General features: G+C 36.8%; 1 protein-coding gene across 1 annotated transcript in view; it reads right to left on the minus strand.

Moving 5' to 3' along the window:
• SNTG2 (syntrophin gamma 2) overlaps nucleotides 1-22,247 on the minus strand; it is a 143,774-nt gene extending 121,527 nt beyond the window's left edge. The window contains exons 1-2 of the mRNA XM_058834556.1: nucleotides 22,113-22,247; nucleotides 7,960-8,097 (exon numbers count right to left, since the gene is read on the minus strand). Of these exons, the coding sequence (XP_058690539.1) occupies nucleotides 7,960-8,097; nucleotides 22,113-22,247 (273 nt within the window). The remainder of the gene's footprint in view (nucleotides 1-7,959; nucleotides 8,098-22,112) is intronic.
• Nucleotides 22,248-26,681: the final 4,434 nt, after the last annotated feature.

Here is a 26,681-nt window from a genome sequence, read left to right on the forward strand (position 1 = left end):
TCCAACAAAAAAACCAAAACAAAAACAATTGTTCTCATAGGTGTACAAAAAAATGCATTAGAGGCAACAGTCAGAACTTGCAACAAAGGAAATTCCAATTGAGCATAACAATAGGAAAGAACTTCACATGGTTAATCATCAAGAGCTGCCCAGAGTGGTGGTAGCACCTCCATCCTTGAAAATGTTCTAAACATGAATGGAAAAAGCCCTCAGCAGCTTGCAAGCTATCACCATTTTCAGCAGTGGGTTGAATTAGATAACCTCAAAAGGTCCCTTTCAAAATAAATTATTACATGATCTATTCTAATTAAAATGACTAACAAAACTCATGGTGTTTTATTCCTCTGAGGGAAGGAATCATATTAATGTGTCTGGATGAAACACTCTCAGTATGACTTCAGAATAATCCTCAGGTACTCCTCCACTGATTTGTCAAATACTCAGTTTGGGACAGGAGCTTTTTTTGGCAAGTGGTGTGAAAAGACCCCAGACTCTTCTCAGATACAAATCACATCAATGCAGACCATCTACAAATATGGATTTCCAGAGTTACTAATAACATGTATAGGGTCCTGTGTCAAGATATGATAATACTTTTTCCATTAAAAATTAGTTGATTACTTTCAATTTAAAAGGCATCAAAACAAATTATAGCTAAATTCTGCCAGAATACAGATTGTCTCTGAGTAATGCCAATGTGCATTCAACTTTGCACAGCATTTCACAGGTTGGCTGTAGTGAGGATGAACAATAGGTGTTGAACCCATCAATATTCCAAATATTGATGCTGGAAAGCCTCAAACTTTCATCACAGTCAGACAGTTCCGTTTTAAGTGCTACAAGCCTCTCACAATGTCTACATTACAATTTACCAGTCCTGACACTGTCATAGCTTCAAGCATAATAGATATATTGAAATTTAAGTTAAAGGACACATATACTGATGTATATGTGTGGCTTACAGAAGTTGTGATGCCTTCATTTTATCTTGTTGGTATGAATACTCACCCTTCTGTCACTCTTTCCACATTTCAGGAAGAGATTGTTTTTCAGGGTTATTCTAAGTATCCTTTGCATTCTTCTGTTCTGTTTATCAGCCTTTTTTTAAAGCTACTTATTCTTTCTATCTTTATTATTAAAGGTTTTTTGTCATGCTGAGAAACACTCATTTATTTTGTGATGCAAACTTCTAACTGTTCTCAGAGTGGCAGCAAGACAAGCATGTGACTTGCCATAATAAAGTTCCTAAGGAATTACTTGATATCTATCTTCTAAGTATCTAGGTCAGCTTTCCAGACCATGGAAAACAAATGACAAATGATTAAATAATGTATTTTCTCCATACAAGTGATCTTAGTTTCAAAGGGAAGACTTAATAATTCACTTGATGCTTCAAAAAAGATAGAAAAAAATATAGAAATTGTTCATTATTAGCTTTTTTTAAAAAAAACAATTTTGATCTAAAATACCTCATCAGCAATGGTAGAACAGTCACCGGGCAAACTGCAATATTAGCAGTTCTTGAGACAGAAATTTCCCTGGGTTATAAAAAACCAACTTTTAGATTTTTTTGCAGATCTGTTCCCTAGACGTTTTCTAAAATAACATTCTTCTGTGTCCTTATTAGTGTCTGAGTTATAAAGGAAAACCCATATAAATCTCATCAGGGATTTAAACAGTATTTTCAGACCTGTTTTTATTTTTTTAATCAACAAAACAACTAATCTTGCTGTTTTTCTTCCTTATTCACCTACTTTGTTTCATTCTAAAACACAGCTTGTGAAGCTGGAACTTTGAGTATCCAGCATGCAAAGGTTTATATTAGACTCAAATAAGCCTCTGAGGAGTCCTCTTCCAGTCAAGATGCCGTCTGCCCGCATTCAAAACCTCTTTGCCTGACCCCTGACCAATTCAGAGACAGTTCAGCTCTGTGAGAAGGACCAATTTTGATTAAAAAAACAGATGGATTTCAGTTCTTTTTCTTACAAAAATAAAATCCAAAATAAAAGAGAATTCTAATGCCATACCCAGGCATAAAACTATGGACTGTCAACAGAAGAATGAAGCAATATACATGGATGAAAAACAAAGACTATTAAGGACGAAGTACTGTATGCAAGAAATTAATTTTAGCAGGTAAAGTGAGAAAGAGTTAAAGTACAATAATATAATAAAGTACTTCATTAAGAATAAAGTTCAAAATGTAATGCTTTCATATTTCTCCTTTAACTAAAATTGATTCCTCCCTGTCTGTCATACAATTAATTTATTTCTGTGAGTATTGTTAAACTTTAAATTTAGGGGAGAAAATATCTTCTGTTAAAAATACTTGGCAGCTAGGGGAAACTATTTATTTTCAATTCAGTATTTCTGTCAATACCTTTGTGCTTGGATTCCATGAGTGTGCACCAGTTCAGGAAACCACAGAATGAGTTTGTTAAGAACCACAGTGGGTCATCTAGTCCAGTTTCCCTGCTCAAGCACATGCCACAGGACTGTGCATGATACCTACAATGGAGGAGACTACAACCCTTCTGGGAAATCTGTTCCGGTGCTCAGTTACCTGTGAGTAACTGTAACTGTGAGTATACTGTGAGAGACAAAAAACATTACCAAAGCTGAGGTTCAGCTGTTATCCATCCAGTTAGCTGTTTCATCATAGAGAGAAATTCGGTTGGTCAATCATGATTTACTTTTAGTGAATCCATGCTGACTATTCCTGGTCACTTGCTTGTCATCCATGTAGATAGAGAGGGCATCCAAAATGAGGCATCCCATCACCTTTCCAGGGGTTGAGGTGAGGCTGACTGGCTCGTAGTTTCCTGGATCCTTCTTTCACTTTTTTGAAGACTGGAGTGACATTTGTTTTCTTCCAGTCCTCAGGCACCTATACTGATTGCCACAACCTTTCAGGGATGATCATGAGCAGCCTTGCTGTGGTATCTGGCATCCCTCTCAGCACTTGTGGATGGATCCCATCTGGGCCCTGAACTTGTGTATGTCAAGTTTGCATTGGTGTTCTCTAATCCAACCCTCCTTGACCAAGGGGAAGTCTGCCTTCCAAGAGTCCTTTTTCCTGGTTTCTCAGGTCAGAGATTCAGAGGTCTGATCTTACCAGTGAAGACCTATGCAAAGGCAGCATTCAGTAATTCTGCCTTCTCTGCATCTTCTGAGGGTTCCCTCTTCATTTAGTAACGTGCCCACATTATCCTTAGTTTTCCTTTTGCTATTGATGCATTTGAAAAAGCCTTTCTTATTGTCCTTGACATCCCTGGACAGATTTAATTCCAGGTGGACCTTGGCCTTTGTTCCACTTCTACTTTGACAACCTCTCTATGTTAATTCCAAGTGATCTGATTCTGCTTCCATCTCCTCTGCATTTCCTGCTTACACTTGAGTAATGACAGGAGTTCCTTTTTATCCATGCAGGTCTCTTTCCCCCTTTGCTCAATTTCTTGCTCACTGGGTTGGTTTGTTCTTGAATCTGGAGAAAGAGATTCTTCAATATGAGCCAACTCTCTTGGACTCTTCTTTGCTGAAAGGTCCATTCCCATGGGATTCTTCCAAGAAGATCCCCTGAAGAGGCTAAAGGTAGTTCTTTAGCCCTGAATAGTCTGCAGGTTACAATTTACTTGCTGCCCTGCTTCTACTTGTTCTATACTGAACTTCACAATCGCATGATCACTACAGCCAAAACTGCCCCCAACCTTTACATCTCCAACAAGGCCCTCTCTGTTTTTTAGTGAAAGGTCAAGAAGCACACCATTCCTTGTGGGAACCTCCACTCCCCATGTCAGGAAGTTGCCATCAGTGCATTCCAGGATGCTCCTGTGCTGTTTGTGCTTCACAGTGTTTCTTCTCCAGCAATGTGAGGGTGCTTGAAGTCTCCCACAAGAGCCAGAGCCTGTGACTGTGAGGCTGCTCTGAGCTGCCTGTAAAAGGCCTCATCCACTCCCTCCTCCTGACCAGGAGCCTGTAGCAAACACCCACAACAGTGTCACCCTTGCTACTCTGCCCTTTTATCCTACCCTGCCCTTTTCTTCTCCTTTGCCCTTTTATCCTAACTCATAACTCTCAATTTGCTCATCATCCACCCCAAGACAGAGCCTGATACATTCCAAGTATTACCTCACACAGAGGTCAACTCTATCACTGTGATTTGGATGCACCTATACATTCTCCTTTATGCTTAAAATCTGAACAGCTCAAACATAACACAGTCATGAAGACTTGCTTAAAACACTAGAATTTGCCAAGTCTGAAGATCTGAAATGCACCTTGATGGAACAATAGTATGTTTAGAACATAAACATAAATGATATAAATATTTACAGTTACATAGAAAATTATTTTTATAAATTTTATATAAATATATTATATAAAAAAGCACTGCAAAATATTACTTCCCTAATTAGCTGCAAATCCAGAAGGATTTTTAGAGATACTTAAAAGCAGCTTGTCAACTGTGAAAAAATCAAATAAAAAAAACCCAGCTAATTCTACATTATTTTTTCTATATACCCCTTGAATGTCAAAAAAAATGTTTTTCTCTTATTACTCTCTCATCCAAGACTGAAAGAATTGAAATGGGCTGAACATTTAATCACAGTAAGCCAGGTACAAAATTTCTCATCAAAGGTGAGGCTTTCTCAATGCTTAAAAATAGCATTTAAATGAATGTCAGATTACAAAATATGAAATAGGAATAGAATTAGATGATGGTAGTAAAAGGTATTTTATAGTAAGAACCTTTTATCCTTGGGTATAATCTCTATTGCTGAAAATCCAACTCATCACAGTAGTTCTAGTGATCACTGATGTCTTTGCCAGTCCTCAGTGTAGCATTCAGAACTACACCAGACTGGTAGAGCTAAATATGCACAGCTTCAAATCCTGTCCTCAGTGTTCTCAGGATTAATGAACCTGTCAGTAAAAGAGAGCCTGGAAGCAAATGCATCCCACAAATACCATCCCATCTAAGTGGCTGGAGAAAAAAGTATTACCACAAGTAGAAAAAGAACTTTCCTTTTCAATAATTTTCCATTCAAATTTCCCAACTAAGAGGAAAAATCATACTACACTCAGGTTTTTTTTCTCATTCCATGCCTTTGCGGTAAGTACAAAAAGAAGGTAAAAGTTGCCTTCTTTTTTTTTTTTTTGTTGCAAATGAACTGGTTTGATGAATGGCCATGAGTAAAATAAAGATTAACTACAAGTACCTGAGAATCAAAAAGTACAGAGAAAGGAGAATAAATCAGTAAGACAATGTGATCGTTTATGACTGCTATAGCATTGACTTTCAGGTTACCATTTTCTATTAATACTTTGAATCATATGGAACAGGGATGAAAACTATTCTGTTTAACCACTTGAAATATAAAGCATTTATCTCTGGAATTTCTATCATGTAACTGTAATTGTAAAATTTACCAAACTCAATGTTAGAGAACTACCAACTATTTCAGCCTGATTTCAAATTCTGCTTTTGAGCTCCTATGTACTAGAAATTTATATACGGTAAAAAGCAACAGTGTTTATCTCCATGTTACACTCAATTTGTGTTCATATTAAATGCTAGTTGTTCAGAAGTTTTTATTTGGTTCAAAATATAATGCAGAAAAAGTGAATATGGCTATGAAGACAGTCTAATCCATTTTTGTCATTAGAGTTTGATGACAGAATCCTATGAGAACTGCAGATAACACTTTCAGCAAGGGACCTTGGGGAGATCTTGTAAGGGACGCAGAAAACCGATCAGACCCTTAAAATTTAGTTTTCAGTGTCTTCAGTGAGAAAACTTAAGGAAAATAAGGATAACGCTAACATTTTTTTTTTCCAGGAAAGGGCAGCTCAGCAGGACTTCCCACTCTTATTTCTCAATAGTATGAGGTAGGAGAAATTCCTTCTGAATGGGTGTCATACCTAGAGCCATGCAATACTTTGCAACTCTAACCTAAATTACCACCTGTATTATACTTGAAATTCACTTACTTTTACACATTAACACTACATCTAGAACCAAGAAAAACTATTTCTCTTTACCACAGCCCTAGGAATCATGTCTTTCTATGCTCTACCCATTACTGTGATCACTACTGGACATGAAATACAATCAAGGAACTTGCACTCATTTTATATGCAGTGGCTGCATATCCCAGCTATGCCTCCTCTGCAAGGTCTATTATTTTCCCGAATTTATTTCAAAATTCAATTCCTTAAATATTATGAAATCTTGTCTCCCTATCTGTCTTCCATCAGGAAATACTCTTTAGGGTACCCATAAAGTGTAGGAGTAAAAAGCATCAAAATCAACCCAAACCTTGATACTAAAAGGAAGAGGCAGACTTGGGTTGTTCAGGGTGGGGTTTGGTACTGTCTCTGCTGGAGTCTGAGAATGTTGGGTGGGGGGTGTCCTGCTGTATTTTGGGTGTTGATCAGTAAATACACAGATTTGATACAGTGTTTTCTCAGACACAACTAACTTGTGTTGCTTCAATCAAGAAGTAACCTAGGACTATGTAGGATAGAATTTTGATTCTTTTCTATGAGATTCATACACAAGGCATTTAAACACCATTGAGTCCATAACAACCATATATAATTATATGCACAGACACTATATACTGAAGTCTCATTATATTTTACTATGACTCTTGCAACAAGTTTGCATGCAACTTATCAGCATTACCACCAAGGACTGGTAAAAAAAAAAAGCGGTGTTTTTTCATGCTTCTCAGTGAAGCAGAAAGTATATGCAAAGCTGATGAATGAGGCTTATACTTATCTCAGCAAACCAACCAGAAGTGGACATGCCTGTCACCGATCAAACTTTCTTAACATTTTAAAGAGCAAGTTATGTTCCACAGAATTCCACGGACAAGTGCATAATGTTTTGAATTGCTAAAAGCTATTTCAGTGTGATATTAAGCAATTTATATGAATACTGCAGCAGGAATGAAATATTTACGTATTATAGAGGTAGAATCTCTAACATACTCACATATATACATACACAGACACCCATTATATGCCTTTTTGCTTCTAATTCTTAGCAGACTATCACAAACCCACTTGATGTCCCCAAGTCCCAGATTTTAAGCTTACATGACACATTCAATACAGCAAGCAGACAGAAACAATCTCCCTTGGCCCCTCTGAAGAGGATGCCATGAACTGTGCGCTCTAAGAAACACCAGCAAAGTTCATGAAATTGATTTCACTCAGTTAAATTAAGTATATGTATTCCAATTTCAAGAACACTGTTTCACTGTTTATATAAGAAAATGAAATACAGTACTTAAGGATGTTGATAACCTAGACACTCTTGCTGTACTGCTTATGCAAAATGCCACCATTTTATCTAGTGACATTACCAAATGGTCACATAGACCATAGAAGATTCCTCCATAGCTTAGAGGCACCACAGGCTTTGAAAAGGCAGCATAACTGAATTTTGGTTAAAAAAAGCACCAAATACGTGCTGGCGCTGATTAAGCTCCATCTTTGCCTGAAAGAGAATTACAGTGAAATAAGTGCCCGTCAAGTGTTCTCTCAGTCAGCTGAGTGCCCTTGAACAGACATCCTGTCTGGTACACAAATGAAGGAAACTTTGGTGTATCAGTTTACTCTTCAAATGCTTCCATTAGGAAATATTTTTTCTTTTTCTCCCTTAATTTGATGGCCCAGCAATATTTGATGGACAAATGCTTTAATTTTAGTATTTAGAGATGTTTTTGCTTCTGTTAAGATTATAAATTCCATAATAAAGTATGTATAGTACTGGTCAAAACTTCAGTTTTTACACTTATGAATGTAGGTAAGCACAAAAGAATCTACAACTGGTAATTACTTGTATTTCCATTACCCAATAAAATCTCTTGCACTCCAATAGAATAAGGTGATCTCTGCAGAAGACATTGAAGTGCGTAGTCAAAAGCACAGAGATATAGAAGCACTTACATTTGCACTGTGATCACTTCCACTAACACAGACGACATCTTGTTTTTGAATTGTTAATACCTCTTTTGTAAGTTTCAGTCGGATGTCATAAGCATTTTCAGATACTTCATCATACAACAATGCAATACCAGTTTTAGTCTGCAAAAAAGAAAGGCATACATAAAAATTTAAGAATATGAACATTTCATAATGGTGAATAACAAGCTCTATCCACATTCAATAAATAAAAAGCATACAAATGAGCATTTTTTACAGAAAACGGAAAACTGGTCTGCTTTTCAGTCTTCAAATTGATTAGACATAAAAAGCCTCTTTTGTACCGGAAAATACAGACTAAGTGGTCTTTGAAGCAGACATTAATATGCAAAGAGTAAAAAAAAAAAAAAAAAATTATTAAAAAAATATCTTCATTGTCGTGTTCCACAAAGAAATGTTGCCAATTAATGATGTCCTATTTGACTTTATTTATACAAAGACTTATGAAAATGTATTCAAAACAGGTAGGTATGTATAAATGTATGTGAACACATTTTCCATTTTTAGCAAGAAGTGAGGAAGTGAAATATTGTTCCTGTCTTAAAGATGTTTGTTCCACTCTGTCAGAAAAAGAACTGTACCCTTCATAAAAGTTTCCATTACGATACAGAGTTCTGTTACATTAGAAAACTATGTTTTCACATTTAAAACACATCATTACACCCAGTTGTTACAGAATTTCTTTTGTTTAGGATAAGATGAACATACATTTCTTAAGTTACATCATCACTGGACTAATAACTAGCAAACTCCATAGGATGGTCAACTATTTGGTATAAACAATGTTTTCTCCGTAAGTAGTAGAAAAGAAACTTTATTTTAATTTCTGGTTTATTCACTTAAATTTCCCACTAACATTCAGTCAGGTATTTCCTTAAACAAAAACTGTCGTATTAGGACTGTTCACAGCAATTTGTTAAAATATGCAGGCAAGTGAAATTTCAGATCTTTATATTCACTGCACAGAAGAAAAGAACCCACCTGTTCTGAAATGAGTGATCATATTTAAAAGTACTATTTGTTTATCAATTTATAATATATATTACAGCATCATCACAACCCTCCAGTTTATGCAAGTGAAGAAAAATCAAGCATTAAGGTTTTGTATTTTGTATTTGTTTTTTGCAGTATTTGTTTTTAAAAAAAGATTTAATATCAAGTTGTTCATCTATGTTTTCCTAAATGGTGGACTGTATAAAAAAAGAATAATGGGATTATAGATGAAACATGTCTTGTGTACAGAATGAAAGCTTGAGGGATTTTAAAATAAAAATAAACTGAAAAATTAGCTTCGTAATATTTCCATTTCCATAAAATTAAGGCAAAAGGTCTGTGGTGATTGTCAATAAAACCTTTCAGTTATTAAAAACAGGATCAGCCTAAGCTTAAGGCACTTACATTTGGTGTAGCTCTATGCTGCAACTGAGTGTCAAAACCTCCCTTATAGCAAAAATAGAAAATGCAGCCTAGACAACAATTAAATTTGTCCTGAATTATATACACAGCAGTTGCTCAGATGAATTGTGTTGATATATTTTATATATTAGTAAAGGCCTGTCTGCACAAACCAGTCTTTGAAATAAGACGTGATATTAAAGGCTAAAGTCCTTGAAACCTTACTGCAGAATAGAGAGTAAAGCAAAACAATATCCTTGTGTGTAGGAGAAAAAATGTAAACCTGTGTGTGTTAGCCAATAGTAACTTGCTCTGCCTGCAGACCCTGTAGAACCCTGTAAGAGGTGTGCTAAAGATAGAAATAAACGGCATTCACATTTACTTCTGTGAAGAGTGGTGAATAGCTGGAGGTCTCTCAATAGAATTGTTCATGTAGTTGGGCTATCCCTGGGCTCAAAGCAATTGTCCCTAGGTAGGTCACTTCTGCCATTTAAGACACTAGGATATCCTAAAACCTCTGAGCATGTAAAGCTGACACAGGCTTTTTAGGATATCCAGGTCCTTTTCTAGCTGGAGGCAAGACCACATTTCCATGTTTATAATGAGATACAAACATTGGTCATGTCAGCAGACATCCACATGTAGGTATCTTCAGCCTGTAATGGATGTCACGAAAGGTTTACAGTGCAGAAAACACAGAACAGCTTGGGCTGGGAGGGTCCTTAAAATCATCCACTTTCAACATGTTGGAAGAACACCTTCTGCTTAACCAGGTTGCTCAAAGCCCTGTCCAACCTGGCCTTCAGCACCTCCAGGAATGGGATATCCACAGCTTCTCTGAGCAACCTGTTCAAGTGCCTCACCACCCTCACAGTGAAGAATTTTTTTTCTAATATGTAACTTAAATCTGTGCTCTTTCAATTTAAAGCTATTCTACCCTGTCCCATTACTTGTAAAAAGTCCCTCTCTGGCATTCTTGAAGGCGCTCTTTAGCTACTGGCAGGCTGCTCTAAGATATTCCTGGAGCCCTCTCTTTCCCAGACTGAAAAACCGCAATTCTTCCAGCCTCTTTTTTGTGAGAGAAACCCACATCTTTGCTGCTTTGAATCTGTCCAGGCAGCGGTAAGACTCTGAAGTGTGATTCTATCTGATCTCTTTTATACATCTACCTAGAAGGGAACAAATGACTCATAGCTCTCTGAGTTATAAGGTAAATATAAATAACAACTCAAATATAAGTGTCTAATTGTGGGAAGACAAATCTATTCAGTGTTTGCTGGGTATGTCTAAGGGAAAGAAAGTTCAGTCATGGTATAAAGCCTTACTCATTCTTACTCGTTTGGAATCTAACTTTATTTTTCCAAGACTTAGAGTCTTTTCACATTTTCAGCATGTGTGAATGTCCTATCAATACATTTTCGTGAATGACAATATATGAAAACTATGCCAGTACTATCTGCCTAAAAAACATGCCACCAGGAAGTATTTCCAAACAGAACTTCAGCCTTGAAAAAACAATGTCCCTGAATTTTGCTGCTGTTCAGATGTTGAGCATCACTGTCCCACATGGATCACTGCTACTTTTGCTGTGTACCAGAGCATGCTTTACAGAAACACTGGAAGAAAAGTTTGAGCACTCTTTATACAGCTTAGACCATTCTTAACAATTAACAATTCTCTTGCTAGAAATTGTTACATATGTTTAGAAGAATCACAATGAAAAAACTCTGAACTTTAATTTGTACCAGATGATCAGGTAACAAATTAAATACGCAGAGTGACCTATTAAATAGTTTAGCATTTTCCATCACACTATTTCAACTGAAGTCCAACTGAAGCTCATCTATTACCATTAAAATCCAATACCTACATTACACTTCATTTAACTGCTGAAGTGATCCAAGATGACGCGCAGCAATACCTTATTTGCTTTCAGAATCAATAAGATTAATCTGGATTTCTCTCAACCTTTCAAGTTAGCTTTTTTTAGACCATTATAAATAGCTTTGAATCAAAGTTATAATCAAAGCACATTCCCTTGTTCTCTCTTTGTGTTAAAGAGCTGGCATACATAACTCTAGGGGGCAAATGGCAGACAAAGGGTTTCTTTAAACAAGAAACTTTAAATGAGAACTTAGTCTTTCCATGTATATGTATATCTCACATTTTAACTATGTTCATCTTGATTTCTCATTTAAAAACTATCTATACAGCGGCCTGGGTAACTGATATCAAGAGCTGAGGACTGAAAAGTCAAAATAACTCTCCATAATGACATAGCATTGTTAGAGATCATATGTTTTGTAATAAAAAGCATGCAGAAAGTTCATAAGGAGTTGCATCTCAATAGGATTTCAGTGCTTACAATAAGAGGTAGGAGAATAAAAATTTAAATTCACTTGGGCAGAAAAAGAAATTAAATGTTGATTTTCATATCTCTAACAGTCTTCTAGAAACTGGCTTCAGGAAAAGGAGTGTGTGGGTGTTCATGTGCATGTTCACTATGTGGTGGGAGGAAAAGAAGATCAGTAGTACAAGCATCATAGTAGCTGTGACTTTTAGGAAAGCATAGACACAGCTCTGTTTTTGAAAAAAAGAAAAACAACACTGAAACCTACTTTCTTAAACCAGCTCAAAAACTGTCAGTGCCACAGAAAACATTCCTCTCTAGAGGGAGCTAGAACAGCAGATGAATCTTTTTATCAGTTTTATTGTTGACTACTTAAGAAGGTTCCTAGCCAGTGTACTTGCTTTGAAGCACTCCCTGTTCAGCATGATGTTTTGGGACCCTAGTCAAAGTAACATGACTCTTTAAATGTGCTGTCTAAAGCTCACAGCTGCAAACTGTGCTCCAAGGTAGGCATCCCTACAACAAATTTCAGTCTTATTGGTATAAAAAACTTGTCTTCACTGCTGTTTTATTTTGAAATAGCTTGCAAAAAAATTCTCTGCATTAAGTTACATTTGCTCTCCAGCAGAAAACACTATTTGCTGATCTTAGTCCTTAATAAATACATCCATAGCTTCAAGGGCACTGAAGTTCAATTTTATATGTTAAAATTCACTCATAAATTACCTTTATTTGTAAATAAAACTCTTTAAATACTATATTTGAACTTTTTTTCCCCACTTAATTGCCACATTATCCAGACTAATATTTTATCATCAACATTTATACCTCTGTCGTGGTTTTAAACTAGTAACAAAAATTACTTATTTTTTTGCTGTGAGATATGGATTAAAATAAGAGCAAAACAGGCTTAAAACTTAAAAGGAATAAAGACAGTCTATTAACAAACTACTAGAATAAGAATACCAGAATAAACTTTCAGAAAACCCTTTTACTTTTCACTACTTGACTATTTCTTTGTACACATAACAACATAGAGACAAAAAATTTTAGAATCTTGGTGGTCAAAAACAGTCTCAATTTCTAGAGTCTTTTCATCAGTCCCCGTAGAGAAACAGAAGTCTCTTTCTGCTAATCTATGGAGTTTCTAGAGTCCACTCCTCCCACTGTACACTACTCCGAGGTGTGTATGGGTCAAATGAGTCCAGGGATGCTATTTTTAAGGATAAGTTATTCAAAGGTAGAAAACTTCTTCATTTGTTTCTGTGAGCCTTCCTGGAAAACAGCCATCTCCTTGGCCCCCTGAAGGCTTTAAAATCTTCATTTCACTCGTAAGTTCCAGCAACTCACAGTATCACAACCACTCTCTCTTTTCTCTAAAGTCCACACTTTGAATACTCTATTCCTCCCATACTCTAGTCATGAATTAAAGGAGTCTTTTAAACTACTATTGTCTATCTCCATAGCTGTAACAGAAAGATATTTCAGCTGTAAAGCATCTTCTTATTCCCTCTTCCTTATTTAAACTTAACTCTCTTCCTCACTGTTTTTAGTAGTTCTATGATGTCTTCTGCATGTTGATTGTCTCTCTTTCTTTGTCTTTTTTTAAGAAAAAGGAGTAATCTGTTTGTTTATCCAGGTAGTAAAAGAATTAAAAGCTTAGAAAACTGTAAAAGTTCATGGTGTCAGGTTTCAGTCCAGCAGCCGAAACTGAAAACCAAGCTCGGCTGACCAGCTCTGCTTTGCCCCCCACCCCCCTTCCCTGCGGCCTCGTTCCAGCCTGGAAGGGGAGGGAAAGGCCAAGACAGAGCTTGTTACCTGATCAGCAGTCGGAAATCAAAGAGAAGGAGACAGCTCGGAATGTACTTCTTAAGGAGGTGTTTACAAGTTGAATTCACTTTTTAATGGTCAGAACGGCTGTCAATTCTTGGAAATGACTGATAATTGGTCTGGAGGAAAAACTCCCATCAGCCACCAGCAGCTTCAACTTCCCCTCTTTTTACTCTATCTTAAAGGTGAAGCTACCCCATGACAACCTCACAAGTCTAGTGATAAAATTCTCTAATCAAATTTCATTTTTTTAAAATGAAATTAACTCTGTTTAAATTACATATCTGTGGTATATTTATAGTTGGAATACTTGCAGAAGACACATAAGAACTGGAGTCACTGATTTTTATCCTACATCATTTAAGATTAGGAAGAAAGAGAACTTCAGGAAGTCCCTCATAGTGCCCTGAGCACTAAATTGTGGCAGGCTCAAATCCAGTTTCTCTCTCACAACAGGTCTGATGTTGTCTGCACCACATTTCCCATCATGATCAAAAGAGAAAGATACTTTCTCAGAGAAATTAAAATTTAAAATAGCCATGACTAACATAAAAAGATTTAAAATGGGATGAAATGTAAAGGGGAAAAAGTGTGAGGTGTTACACTATAGGCAGAACAGTCATCTGTATGGAAGAAGAAAAGCTCTTCTTCACCATGTCTTAAGGAATGGAAACAGGTATGTAGCACTGAGATTTGGCAGAAAAATATGGGCATCAATATTTTGTTGTTGCAATAAAGGCAAACACATGCTTTCTTCATATTGTTTCCTTTGATTTGGTTTTCCCCAATCTTACAAGACAGTACCTAAAAGTACAAATAAAAATACAGTTCTTTAGTTGGGTAGTTGAGAAGGTTCCTTAAACACTGCTGAATGTGAGGGTGCAAAATTTCATGCCCATGAAGTAATCCATCATCAGTGTTGCATTTAATACATCTCAGTATATTGTTTCTTATACAGTTTTTTGTTTTTTATACAGTATTATGTCAGTGTTGTTTCATGGCTACACTACATCAAAGAGGTAATGAGCTGAAAAGGGTCATGACAGAAACAAAAAAAATTAGAAGTGGTCAGAGATCTGTAAAATAGGATGTGTAAGTAATTTAAGATAAATTCAGGTTTTTTTGTTTCAAGACAGCATATACAAGAACATAGTGACAGTTTTAAGTACTTCAAAACATATTACTAATAGAGCAATCAAGAAAGAAAATAATTCAGAAATATCCTCCTTTGAAAATATTCCGGTTACAAGGAAATGGAAGTCCTTGAACAGATTGCTTGGATAAATTATGGACATCCATTGCTAAGGGATTCTGAGAGAAAACTGAACAAACATCTGCCCAAATGGTACTGGTAATCCTCTCTCAGGGCAAAATCCCAGAAAATAACATCTTTTTTAGATCTATTTCATGCTAATATTCAAAATTATATGACTTCTTGTGTGATAAACAGAGACCCTTTTGTTCGACTAAACATGCAGATATGATACTCTGTAATGCTATGTTCTGTAAAATCAAGATTGTTACTGACGTATGCATAGTTACTGATGCTTGTATAGCTACTGACGTTTATCATGTCCTTGCTAAGATTCCTTGAATTCCAGAAAATTACTGAGCTAAGCCTTTACAGAGAACAGTGAAGAAAGGTTAAAGGAAGATAAGGTAAAGACCGAACCCCTAGACCGATGAAGGCGTATGTGCAGAAATGCCCGAGGAAGGACACGTCACCGGAGAGCCCGGAGAGCTGGACTGATTAAAAGGAAGCACACAGAAAACGGAAGCACGGCCGCGGCAAAGCGGGATCGCTTCCCGGCTGTCCAGCGCTGTCTTCTGCTTATTGCTTGCTTGCTATAATTAATAAAACTTCCCTTTATTAAACTTTAACACTCTCTCGAGTGTATTTATAACATCTTGCATATGAATGAACTTCTGAATCAAGGAGAAAACCTGACTGACTTTACAAGGACACCTAGACTGAGTAACTTGCAACTGCCATAGGTTGGGTGAAAGATAACTATGAAGGCCTGAAGTTTATCGCTTAGGGACCTTGATATTGGATGAGTGCTATTTACAACAAACTTTGTAAATAATCAAAATTTTCACTTAATGTGAAAGATGACTGTACCTTAAGAAGAAATGTGCTTGTGTCTTTCATGATGAAAAAAAGATAGTTCTAGGCTTAAGGAGCCTTGAGTAAGAACAAATACACACTTTTCAATGGGACAAATTTGGACAAATGGATAAGGCAGTAGATAGTGAAAGCAGTAACACATCTGTGGAACACAGAATCAATTATTCCATTAGCACCACAAACACACAAAGAACCATTCAGTAAAGCTAAAAACATACAGAAATCAATTATAACTTTCTGAAATGAGTCATACAGAGCTCCTTTACAGAGTATGTTTTTTCCTGTAATTAGGAAAATTACAGGAAAGAATAAGAATAAGGACATGGAGTTGTCCTTATTTTCAGCTTTAACATACTACAACTTTTACATCTAATGACACTGTACCACTAATTCAGAGACAAAAATACCTCAGTATTCCTTCCTTTAAGAAATTCTGACTATAATGATAATGAAGCCATTAAACAGACTATTTGGAGGATAACTTATGGTTCCCCGACACTATGAGGGTGAGGGGTTCTGTGAACAAGTCAGAAGAAGCGTCTCAAAAAATGCTGTGGAGATTAAATGCTATGGATTTGTCCCTTATCTCAGAAGAGTAGTTCAAGTCTCCTGTATTAGGAGAGAAAACATTATTTTACCATCACTTGTAGGAAGGAATCTGGAAAGGTATGAAGCCCAACCACAAAGGCAATTGTGTGACCAGCAGCCCAGCTGAAAATCTCTAAGGACAGAGGCTGTTGCCCACTGCCAGGCAAACAGCTCTACTGCTTGCGTGTCCTCATGAGAAAAAGCTTTTCATTGTGTCCCATTTCAAGTTCCACTTACTGTCTCGTGTCCACCCAGGCACCATTACAAAGAGCCTGGTTCTATCTTCTTGATCTCCTTGTTGACATGGAAGGGCTGCGTTTAGGTCCCAATTAAGCCATCTCCAGGCTGAACAGGCCCAGCTCCCTCACAGGGAAAGTGCCTTCAGGCCCACTCAGCTTGGTGGCTCCCCAATGAACCTTCTCTCTATTATCAATGTCTTTTTTGTACTGAGGGAATCTAAACTGCATACAGTAGACATACAGTCTAACAAGCACTGGGTAGAGAGGGATAATCATTCCCTTGATCTCCTAGTTGTGCTCCTCCTAATCACTTCTCTGCTGCTGGCTCAGGTATAACTCGCTACCCAACAAGGCCCCCTGAGACTCTTCATATCAGCTGCACCACAGACAGGCAGGACCCAGTCTGTATCACTGCCAGGAACTCTTCATTTCCAGGTGCAGGATGTGGCACTTGTTGGATTTTATTAATTTAGTTCATTAATTTATTGGCAGTCTGTTTGTTAGCCTGCCTAGGTGTCTGCCAAGGGTATACTGACTGCACCCTCCAGTTTGGTGCCATCACCAGAGCTGAAAACCAAGCCCTCTGTGCCCTCTTCCAGGTCACTGACAAAAATATTAAAGAAGATGGGTCACAGGATAGACATCTGAAGAACACCACTTACCACAGTAATCCAGACAGAGGATACCCCATTAACCACTACCCCCAGTCTGAACATCAAAGCAATTGTCCACCCACCCATATAGATGGAGGCTATGGCAACAAAGAATCAAACATTTTTATTTCCTTTAACTAAAATACTACTAATACCAATAACAATGTTAATGAAAAACTGACTCTTCATTTTATTACATAAATGCATAAAAAACATGTTAATTTTTAAAAAATCAGGAAAAAAATCATCATGCTTATTGCTACTATAGGTAAAAATGTCAGAAGATGATACAGAAAGTATCTGGATGAGAGCAGTATCAGGTATCTTTCTGCTCTAAAGTACACTGCCCACTCTCAGCAGTATCCAATTCCCATGTACAGAAGGATGCTGCAATGCCCTTACATCCATTAGGCCCATCAGCCCTGCCCAACCCTATCTCAGAGTCCAAAGGCGAGGACACACCTACAGCCATGGCAGGGGCCACAACCCCCCTTCACACTCTCCACATGAAGCCCCACATGTAGTCCAGCAGCAGCTGCTTCTGCCTCCCTTCCCGAAAGTCCTACACCTGGGAAACAGCACCAACACCAGCACTGCTACAGATGATGAAACTTGAGGCTGCTCCAGTGGTCCAGGCCTTGCCCTACTGCTCATGTCTGAGGGCAAATATTTCAAAGTAGCTTGAAGGGAAATATTTCAAATTAAGATTTGAAAAAAGTTAAGTCTGAATTTCATTCTAGCTGGAAAGAAAAACTATCAATGTTACTTTTTAACACTGAACAGTGTATCACAAAATCAACAACCCCCCACCTTTTAAACTAGAAAAATATACAATCAAACTGAGCTAATAGCTACCCAACTTTTATAATGTACTTGAAATGTTCAGCTTCTTTCAGGTCCTATTCAAAATAAGCACACCCACAAGACAAATGGATGGGAAATTGCAGGAAAAAAACCACAACTGCATTATAGCCTCAGTAAGAAGCTAGTAAGAATATTTATATTTGCCATACCATGTTATAAGACTGATATTAGACTGTGCATTTTTATTAGAGCTGTAACTCTATGTCATAGTTTCATAATGTTCACAATTGTTCTCAGTGAATAGAATCATAAATCTCTGATAACTCCTTTCAAAATGGTGATTCACATTCACAATAAAGCCAGTGGAATATTATCTGATGTACACCACTGATTCTTGTGTAAGTCAATTCAGATTAAAGACACTGAATTAAAATGTACTGTAAATTTTAAATGCACTCTTTGATAAGAATCAACATCAGAAATAAAGATGGTCAAAACTAGATACTTAGGAAATCTTTGAATTTTTCCCAAAAGCATTGATTAAATCTGAAATATGCACCTATCAATTCAAATCTTGATAAAGATTTTTCTTTTTTTTTTAAATCTGCATTTATTAAAAACAATATTATGGATTTGAATTTCAATATAAACAGCTGTAAAAGGTGTATTAGCTTTACAACTTTTTAGAAGATTTTAATAGCAGCATGACTGCATCACTTTCTAACAACTCAGAACAGTTTTTCCTAAATTATCAAGGGTGATATTCAAGGTAACAGAAGTTTAAAAAGATGCTCTCAATATCCAAAATTTTTAAGTCTGTTTTGTTGCTTACATCACAACCACTATCCAATAGTCAAAAATAGCCTTAGGGACACATATCTGCTAATGACATTAGCCTTGCAAGAAAAGTGATTAACAGCTGGCTCACAATATCTGTGATCTTAATCAGTAAGCACTAATATCTTGTTTAATTACTGTAAGCTCAGTACATCATGAGCTAATTAGCTATGATTGATTGTTGTCATTCTCATGCACCTCTCAAAACATCTGACACAAATATTTAAATTCTCTATTACACATTTGAAAAATGAATTTCAAGAATGCTATGTCAGAATAAAAATTGCCTTCTTAAAAACTAACAAATGGTAATAGAGACACATGGTTAAATATTCTAATAGAAATTCTAACCCAGAAAATTGCTAAGACTCAAACTAGTAGAAAAATTGCCTAGTTTTATTTTGATTTAGATAGTATCTTTAAGTAAATGGCTTAAGAATATAAAACCTCAGAATACAAAGATGTTCCTATGCTTACAGCAGTTTCTTATCAGTCAAACAAAAAAGCATAAATTTCACACTTCAGACTAAACCACTTAGCAATAGCTGGAAAAACCTCACAACAACCTCAGAGATTATTTAGAAACAAGATTATCAGAAAATTAATGTGATTATTTCTATTGCTGATACCATGAATCTTACCCTTGGCGAGCCTTCAGCTGATTAATAAATATTCCTGTCATTATATAAAAAGGCAAAATAAAAACTAGGAACATAATAAAAACACCTCACCCATTTTCTTAACCTAGAATAGCAAAATAGGAGCAATATGATGCCATCAATTTTTTTCTTTTTTTTTTTTTTTAATAGAATACCTGATTTTGATTCATCCTGTTCTTGCTATCCTTCCCTTTTTGACTGCTACAGATCCACCACATTCATTCTTTTTCAAGATTTTGCATTAAAATTGTTGTTGGTTTTTGGGGTTTTTGTTCTATTAAACTGTTGTGTTACTCTGCCAAAATCAAGAAAAAAGCTATATCTAACTACTTAATTTCTGAATAAGGTGGAAAAGAAAACAGGTCCAACTAGGAAAAAAGTACTGAAGTTTTCTTCAAAAGACAAAAACAAAGCAAACAATCAAAACAACAACAAGAAAGAAAAACAATTAAAAATAATAAAATAAAACAATAAAAATAATAAAAAAAATAAAAATAATAATAAATAACCAGTTTCAAGATCTTAAGCAGTTATCCTTCAGAAACTGGAAGCATATAAAGAAAATAGCACAGAAGAAACAGGAATCCTAAGCTGAAGGGTTTTTGCAATACCCAGTAATTGAAGAAAAACTGCAGGTAATTTAAGTATTGAAAATTCAATGATTAATTTGAATTCAGATTTCAGACAAAGATTTCTTTAGATGGAGAATATCTATTCTAGACCACTTTTCAAAAGCAAGAAAACATGTAATCAGAAATAGCAAGTGGAGATACAGATTCAGCTCTCATAAAAAAAAAAATAAAATACTTGGTCTGGGATGAATGTTTGTCCAGAATTCAAAGGTCACATTTTTAAAGCATATACAGCCTAGTTTCATTAGCATCCAGACAAACAAGATCAGTACTAAGAAAAAAAAAATCTGGAACAGATGCTCAGTCTAATTTTGGTAGCTGCATATAAAACTTGTTTCGTATCTTTCTCAACTTCAATAATTTACTGACTGACAACCAGTACATGCAACTGATTGATACACAGGCCCTTAACTATTTGACTTAAGCCTACGGAGGTGCATTGCACATTTGGGTGCATGTATCACAGAACAAAAATAAAACTAGGAAAGGAAACTAGGCAAGAAACAAACATTTCTGAGTAAAAAGATTCAAAAGTAAGATGCTTGACTAAAGAGCTGGACATCTAAAGGGTTTTGATAAAATGTTGTCAAAGATCTGTATTTCAGAGTGATAAATTTGCAGCAGAATTTAATTTTACCCATAACCATCTGCCCAGTGTCATCTGTCCCTTGATGCTCTTAGTCACAGAGCACTGGACTGCCGCAGTATTTCCATGTGCCACATGTGCTCCACATGGAAAGTCTCATTCCCACAGGCCAGGGATAAAGCTGATCTGTCACCCACTGCAGACCATGGCAGAGGCTGCTGAATGAGCAGGGCTAAAAGGCCTGGGCAGCACCTCCCCAGCAAGCCAGCATGAGGGGAGCAGGCAACCAAGGGACAGGATCACCAGTTTCTCTCAGTACACGTCACAACAGCAGTGAGCTAGGAAAAGAGAGCTCCTGCATAAAGTAAGCAGCAACCAGTGCTTAGCAAGGTGGAGCATTAAACAGAAGTCAGCTGGCAAAGTGACATGAGAATTTTTAACCCAAGGATTCAGGAAATCTTAAGATAACCCTCCTGTCCCAGAAAGGTATTCACCAGAACAATACAAGCAAACTCTTATTTCTGAGAAACAGCAGGAGAGAAGGATGGGACTGAGGGGATTTATTTTAAATTCAGAACATGGAACCAAAGTACTAAAACAGACTCAGAAACAGACAAAACATCTGGCAGTTAAAGGAAGAGAAAGCAGAAATTTTGTTTGTTCCTTTCCAGACAACATCAACTGCATCATGAAGTCATACCAATACCACGGCAGAACTACTGTCAGGTTATCCTAGAGGTATTTCACAGTGGAAAGGCTGAAGGAAGTCACATCCATGAGTACACAAATATTTTGGTGATGAGGCACTGAGAATACAAATTGCTTTGTTGTGTATATTTGAAGCATACTTATGAAAGCCCTGTGTTCAGAAAAAGTACATGACCTCAAATACACTATCAACATTTTCACAGTTTTTATGCAAGTATACGAGTCAAATTTGCAGGGTAAGAAACATGACTGTATTTTGTGAAGAAAAGAAGGAGTAGAGGTATGGATGTGAAAAGACAGAGAATGGTATAACAAATTTGGTATAACAAAGCTTAGTTATGGAAGAGGAAGCAAAGATCTAAAATAAGAACAGAAAACAGTAAGAGGAATTAACAATAATAAAGGGGGAAAGATAAAAATTAAAAGAAAATTAATATTAAAAAAAGGAAATTTCTAGAAATTGAATGCTTAAGAAAAAGAGTAGCTGTCCACTGACAAACACATCTATCTTTTGTAGGAATGATCACAATAGGTTACTAATCTGTAAAAGAATCTGACATATTAGCTCTACTTATAATATTAAAAATATGTGTGAAAAATACAAACAAAATTTACAAAAGCTGTATGCAGCAGACCTGGTATCCAATATTTGAAGGTGCATCTAAAAAATAAGCCGTAAAACGTAGCTGGTGTTAAATAGGATCTTGCCTGAGGTTTACCACTGCTTCTCCCACTATCACACAGCTCTCCGGGATTAATGGAAACTGTGGAAACTGTGCCTTTGCACTCTACTACTTCCTTCTCATCTCGTGCCTGCCAAAAGATGGGCTGATCACTGATCATTGCTTACCTAATCCCATTTTCGCTGCCACACCTATGCTTATGTGTGTTTTATACCTCTTTTACATACTGCCATACTTACTATTACTGCTTTTCTGCACAGCAGAAAACAAGAAAACTATGTGATTTTCTAAAGAAGTGTTAAGGGAATAAACAGTGAGAATATTACTGTTTCAGTCTTTCTGTGACATACTGGTTTCAGATGTAACTACTCCTACAGCTGAAAAGTTACTGTGCTTTGTTTTTTGTTTTTTTTTTGCAAAGCCATAGCACATAAAGCATCACATGTCAGGGATTTTCTGTTTTGCAGATAAGGACTTTTTGATTAGAAGGTACAGTACAGGGCACCTCCCCTGCTCCTGCTTAGGTTCTCTTCATTGCATGAATGTCAGAGGCTTACTTCAGCTTTTGTTACCCTCCTTTGATTTCTGTACCACAGGGATGCACATTTTCTGTATTCAGATGATTCTCACTGGTGTTCACGGGCCATTAAAAATCCTGAGAGTAATCTTAGATAATCTCTCTCCATTGCTTATACCTGAAACTCAGCTATTATTTTCTTTTTATAAAAGAGAAACAGCATTCTAGCACAAATGCTCAAAAAATACTAGGGATTTAATTTTAGTCCCAATGAAGCTGAAGTCAATTGAAAATTCTCAGTCAAGTCAGGCTTTCATTGTAAAAATAATTAGTTTAATTTTTTTTCACAAATGTTGACAGCTTTTCAAGTTGTAACATTCATAGCATAGTTATTACCATCGCTATAAAAATTCATGCAGAAGGACATATTTCAGGATTCTGCATATTTCAGGATTTCAAAAAAATTCACCTACCATTTTGTCAACTGCTATCAAGAACCCCCAAACAATGCTGGTTTTAATACTCATTAAAAATTCCTTCAAGTTTCTGAACAAAGAGTACACTAACAAGTTATAAACGTACACAACATCATCATTTAGAAATAAAAATTACATTAAAAAATATGTCTAAGTAGTATAGTTTTAAATTCAGCTATTTCCAAGACAATCTCAGAATAACAAGGGCCAAATTACCTACTAAATACCTCAGGTTAATACAATAAAAATATTTGTTAATAAAGGATGAAGCAACAATCACACACAAATGAAGCTTTAGTAATTTTGTTTAAAAAAAAGACAGTGAAAACTGAACATAAAAATGAAAACCAAGACAGTACAGGAACCTTTCAAAAATTAAAGTTGAACAACAGAATAGATTTCTATGGAGATGTTCCAAAAAAATTATGAAAGAAAAATTATGAAAAAAAACCCAAACCAACAAAAAATCCAAACACAATTATACCAAATAATCTACTTAAAAGATATGCAAAAAAGTCCATATTAGTAGCCCTCTTTATTGCTTTTTTCCATGATTGTTCTAGGGTTCATCTTTTTAAGAATGATCAATTATTAAAACAAAAAGCAATGTGGATCTTTTTTTCTGAAACCTGATTATTATTATGAGCATGGAAATGCTAATCATATTAATTTTTCTGCTCTCTCAAAATGAGGGTTTCTTTGTTTGTTTGAGACTGTACACTCAATAAAAAAACTTTCAGACTTAAAGGAAAACACTGGGACAGAAACACTGAAGCACTAAAGATGGAAGGGGCTTCTGGAGATCATCTAATTCAAAGCCATGCAAATCACAAATCATAGAATGTTAAGCAGTTGGAATGGACCTTAAAGATCATCTAATCCCAACCCTTCCCTCCATGGGGAGGAACACCTGCCATTACACCAGGCTACTCTACTCAGGATCATGTGCAATCAGGTTTAGAGTATTGCCAGTGATGGAAATCTTGCATAAACCAATGTGGGTCCTTTTCCAGTGTCACTGTGAAAAATAAAAAATAATCCTTGTTCAACAGAATTTCCTCTGTTCCAATTTTTGTTCATTGCCTCTTTCACTGTGCACTTCTGAGAACACTCTGGCTCAGTCTTCATTGCCACCTGCCAGCTGGGAATTTTTCCACATTGGTGTAAGACTGCTCTAAGCCTTCTCTTTAGCTCTACAGTCACAGCTCTCTCATCCTCTTCTCATATGCCAGATGCTCCATCTCCTTGATCTATCTGGGCCTTTGCTGGACTTGCTCCAGCATGCCCATATCTCTCCTGCAATAGGGAGCACAGGACTGGGCACACAACTCCAAATGCTGCCTCACAATGCAGTGCTGAGCAGAGGGTCAGGATCACATCCTTCCACCTGAGGGCAATGCTCTGGCTAATGCAGCTGAGAGAGCTGCTGTCTTTAGCCACAAGGCTGCATTGCTGGCTCAGTTCAATTTGGTGACCACTAGGATCTGGTCCTTTTCTGTAAAGTTGCTTTCCACCCTGTCAGCCTCTACCGGTATCTAGAGTTATTCCTTCCCAGCTGCAGGACTGTGCAGGACTGTTCTTGAGCTTCACATCAGCCTATTCTCCAGCCAGTCCCCCCCAAAAGGCAGCACAGCCATCTGATATTATCAGTCACTCTTCCCAGATTTGTACCATCTGCAAACTTTTTGAGGGCTTTCTCTGTCCCAAGATCCAAGACATCAGATGGTATAGAGGACCGGATCCATTATTGATTTTCTCACTATAGCGCTAGTGACCGTCCTCAACTTGGACTTCATGCCACAGATCACAACTCTTTTGACTATGGTAAGTTTTAAATTGCACCTCCCCATTCATCAAGTATGTACTCCATCAATTTGTCTATGACAACATGATAGCAGCCAGCAGCAAAAAATTTGCTACTGAAAGATAAACATCCACTCTTAGACCCTCATCCACCAATCCAGTGATTTCATTAGAGATGGCTATGATGTTGGTCAAGTGAAATTTCCCCATTATATATCATTGCAGAGTACTTCCAAACACCTTCTTCTCTACCACATTTGGAAGTGGATTCCAGGTGAATTTGCTCTATTACCTCTCCAAGGATCTCACCAAGGATCCATGTTTTTTGCCCTTCTCAGAGACAGGCTTTCATCAAGTCCCAGCTGCCATGATGTTTAAAAAAATTATCTGGAGAGGCCTTGCACCAGCCAACTCCTTCAGCACTTTTGAATATCTTCTGTGAGCTTCTGCCCACTTGTATATGTCTGATCTGTTTAAGTGTTCCATAACCTGATCCTCCTCCAACAGGTTAAAGTCCTGCTTGCTCCAGATTTTCCCACTGGTATGGGACACCTGGGTCTGCAGATGCATTAGACCATTATAGGTGAAGAAGACACTGAGTACCTCAGCCTCTTCCAAATTCTCCATCAGATTCTTTGTCCCACTCAGCAGTGTCCTTTTGCTGCTGATGGACCTGTAGAATTCTTCCCTCTTACCCTTCGCGCCCCTTGAGATTCAGCTCCAGGTAGCCTTTGGTTTTCATAACCCAATTCCTACATGATGATACAGTATCTCTACATTCCTCCCAGGACACCTGTCCCTGCTTTCACCTCTTGCATGTTTCCTTTCTGTATTTGAGTTCAGTGAGAGCTCCTCCATCATGCAGGCCTCCTGCTGTCTTTGTTTGTTGGGATGGACTAGTCTTGAGCTTAGGGGAGGCCATCCTTAAAAATCGGTGAGGGGATCTCTCCTAGACCCCTCTTCTCTCCAGGATTTACATGTATCCTATGGGATTCTTTCAAGCTGATCTCTAAACAGCCCAAATTCTACTTGCCAGAACCCTGAAGTCAGGATCCTGCTTTTTACCTTCTCTCCTCCAAGGGGCTTGAATACCCATCATCATGTGACTGAGCAAGTGAAAGAAAAGTGACTGAGAATATTTCCAGATTTGGAAAAACTGCAAATGTTTCTTAAAACTTATAGGTTAATACAATTTGTTATCTGAAAATAGATAGTTGATGAAGAATTGAAGAAAGGTCTTGCATGTGGAAAAAATATGATTTTTAAACATTTTTAAATTGCTATTTCAACTTAAAGTTATTTATATTACTTACATCATTTACTGAATTCCTTTCCCTGATAAAGCGTCAAAGCAATTCCTAACTAGTTTGGTTAGGCTACAATATAATTTTGAAATACCAGTATCTACAAAGCCAAAATAAGCACCAACTCTTGCCATTCTCCCCCAGAAAATAAGAAATGAACATACTGAATGACCAGTCCTGCAGTTTCAGTAAGAGACTGTAACATTTCCAATACACGCACACACACACACACACACACGTATGTGGGTGTATATCTATTTTTTTCTCCCACAGAAAAATACACATATATAGAACATATACAAAGTGAAGTAGCTAAGACTTTCATGATATAGTTAGGAGAGTGAAAAAAGATAAGCTGTTATAACATGGTGAGTTAGAAAGATCAGTTTATCATACCGAAAATTTTGTCCAGTGAGAGCACCACATTGCTATGATAAGACCAGGTCAGTCACTTCAGCTCTCTGTGTAAGGACCTCTAAGTGCACATGAAGACT

This window comes from Poecile atricapillus, chromosome 3 (assembly GCF_030490865.1).
Source record: "Poecile atricapillus isolate bPoeAtr1 chromosome 3, bPoeAtr1.hap1, whole genome shotgun sequence".
Lineage (NCBI taxonomy): Eukaryota > Metazoa > Chordata > Aves > Passeriformes > Paridae > Poecile > Poecile atricapillus.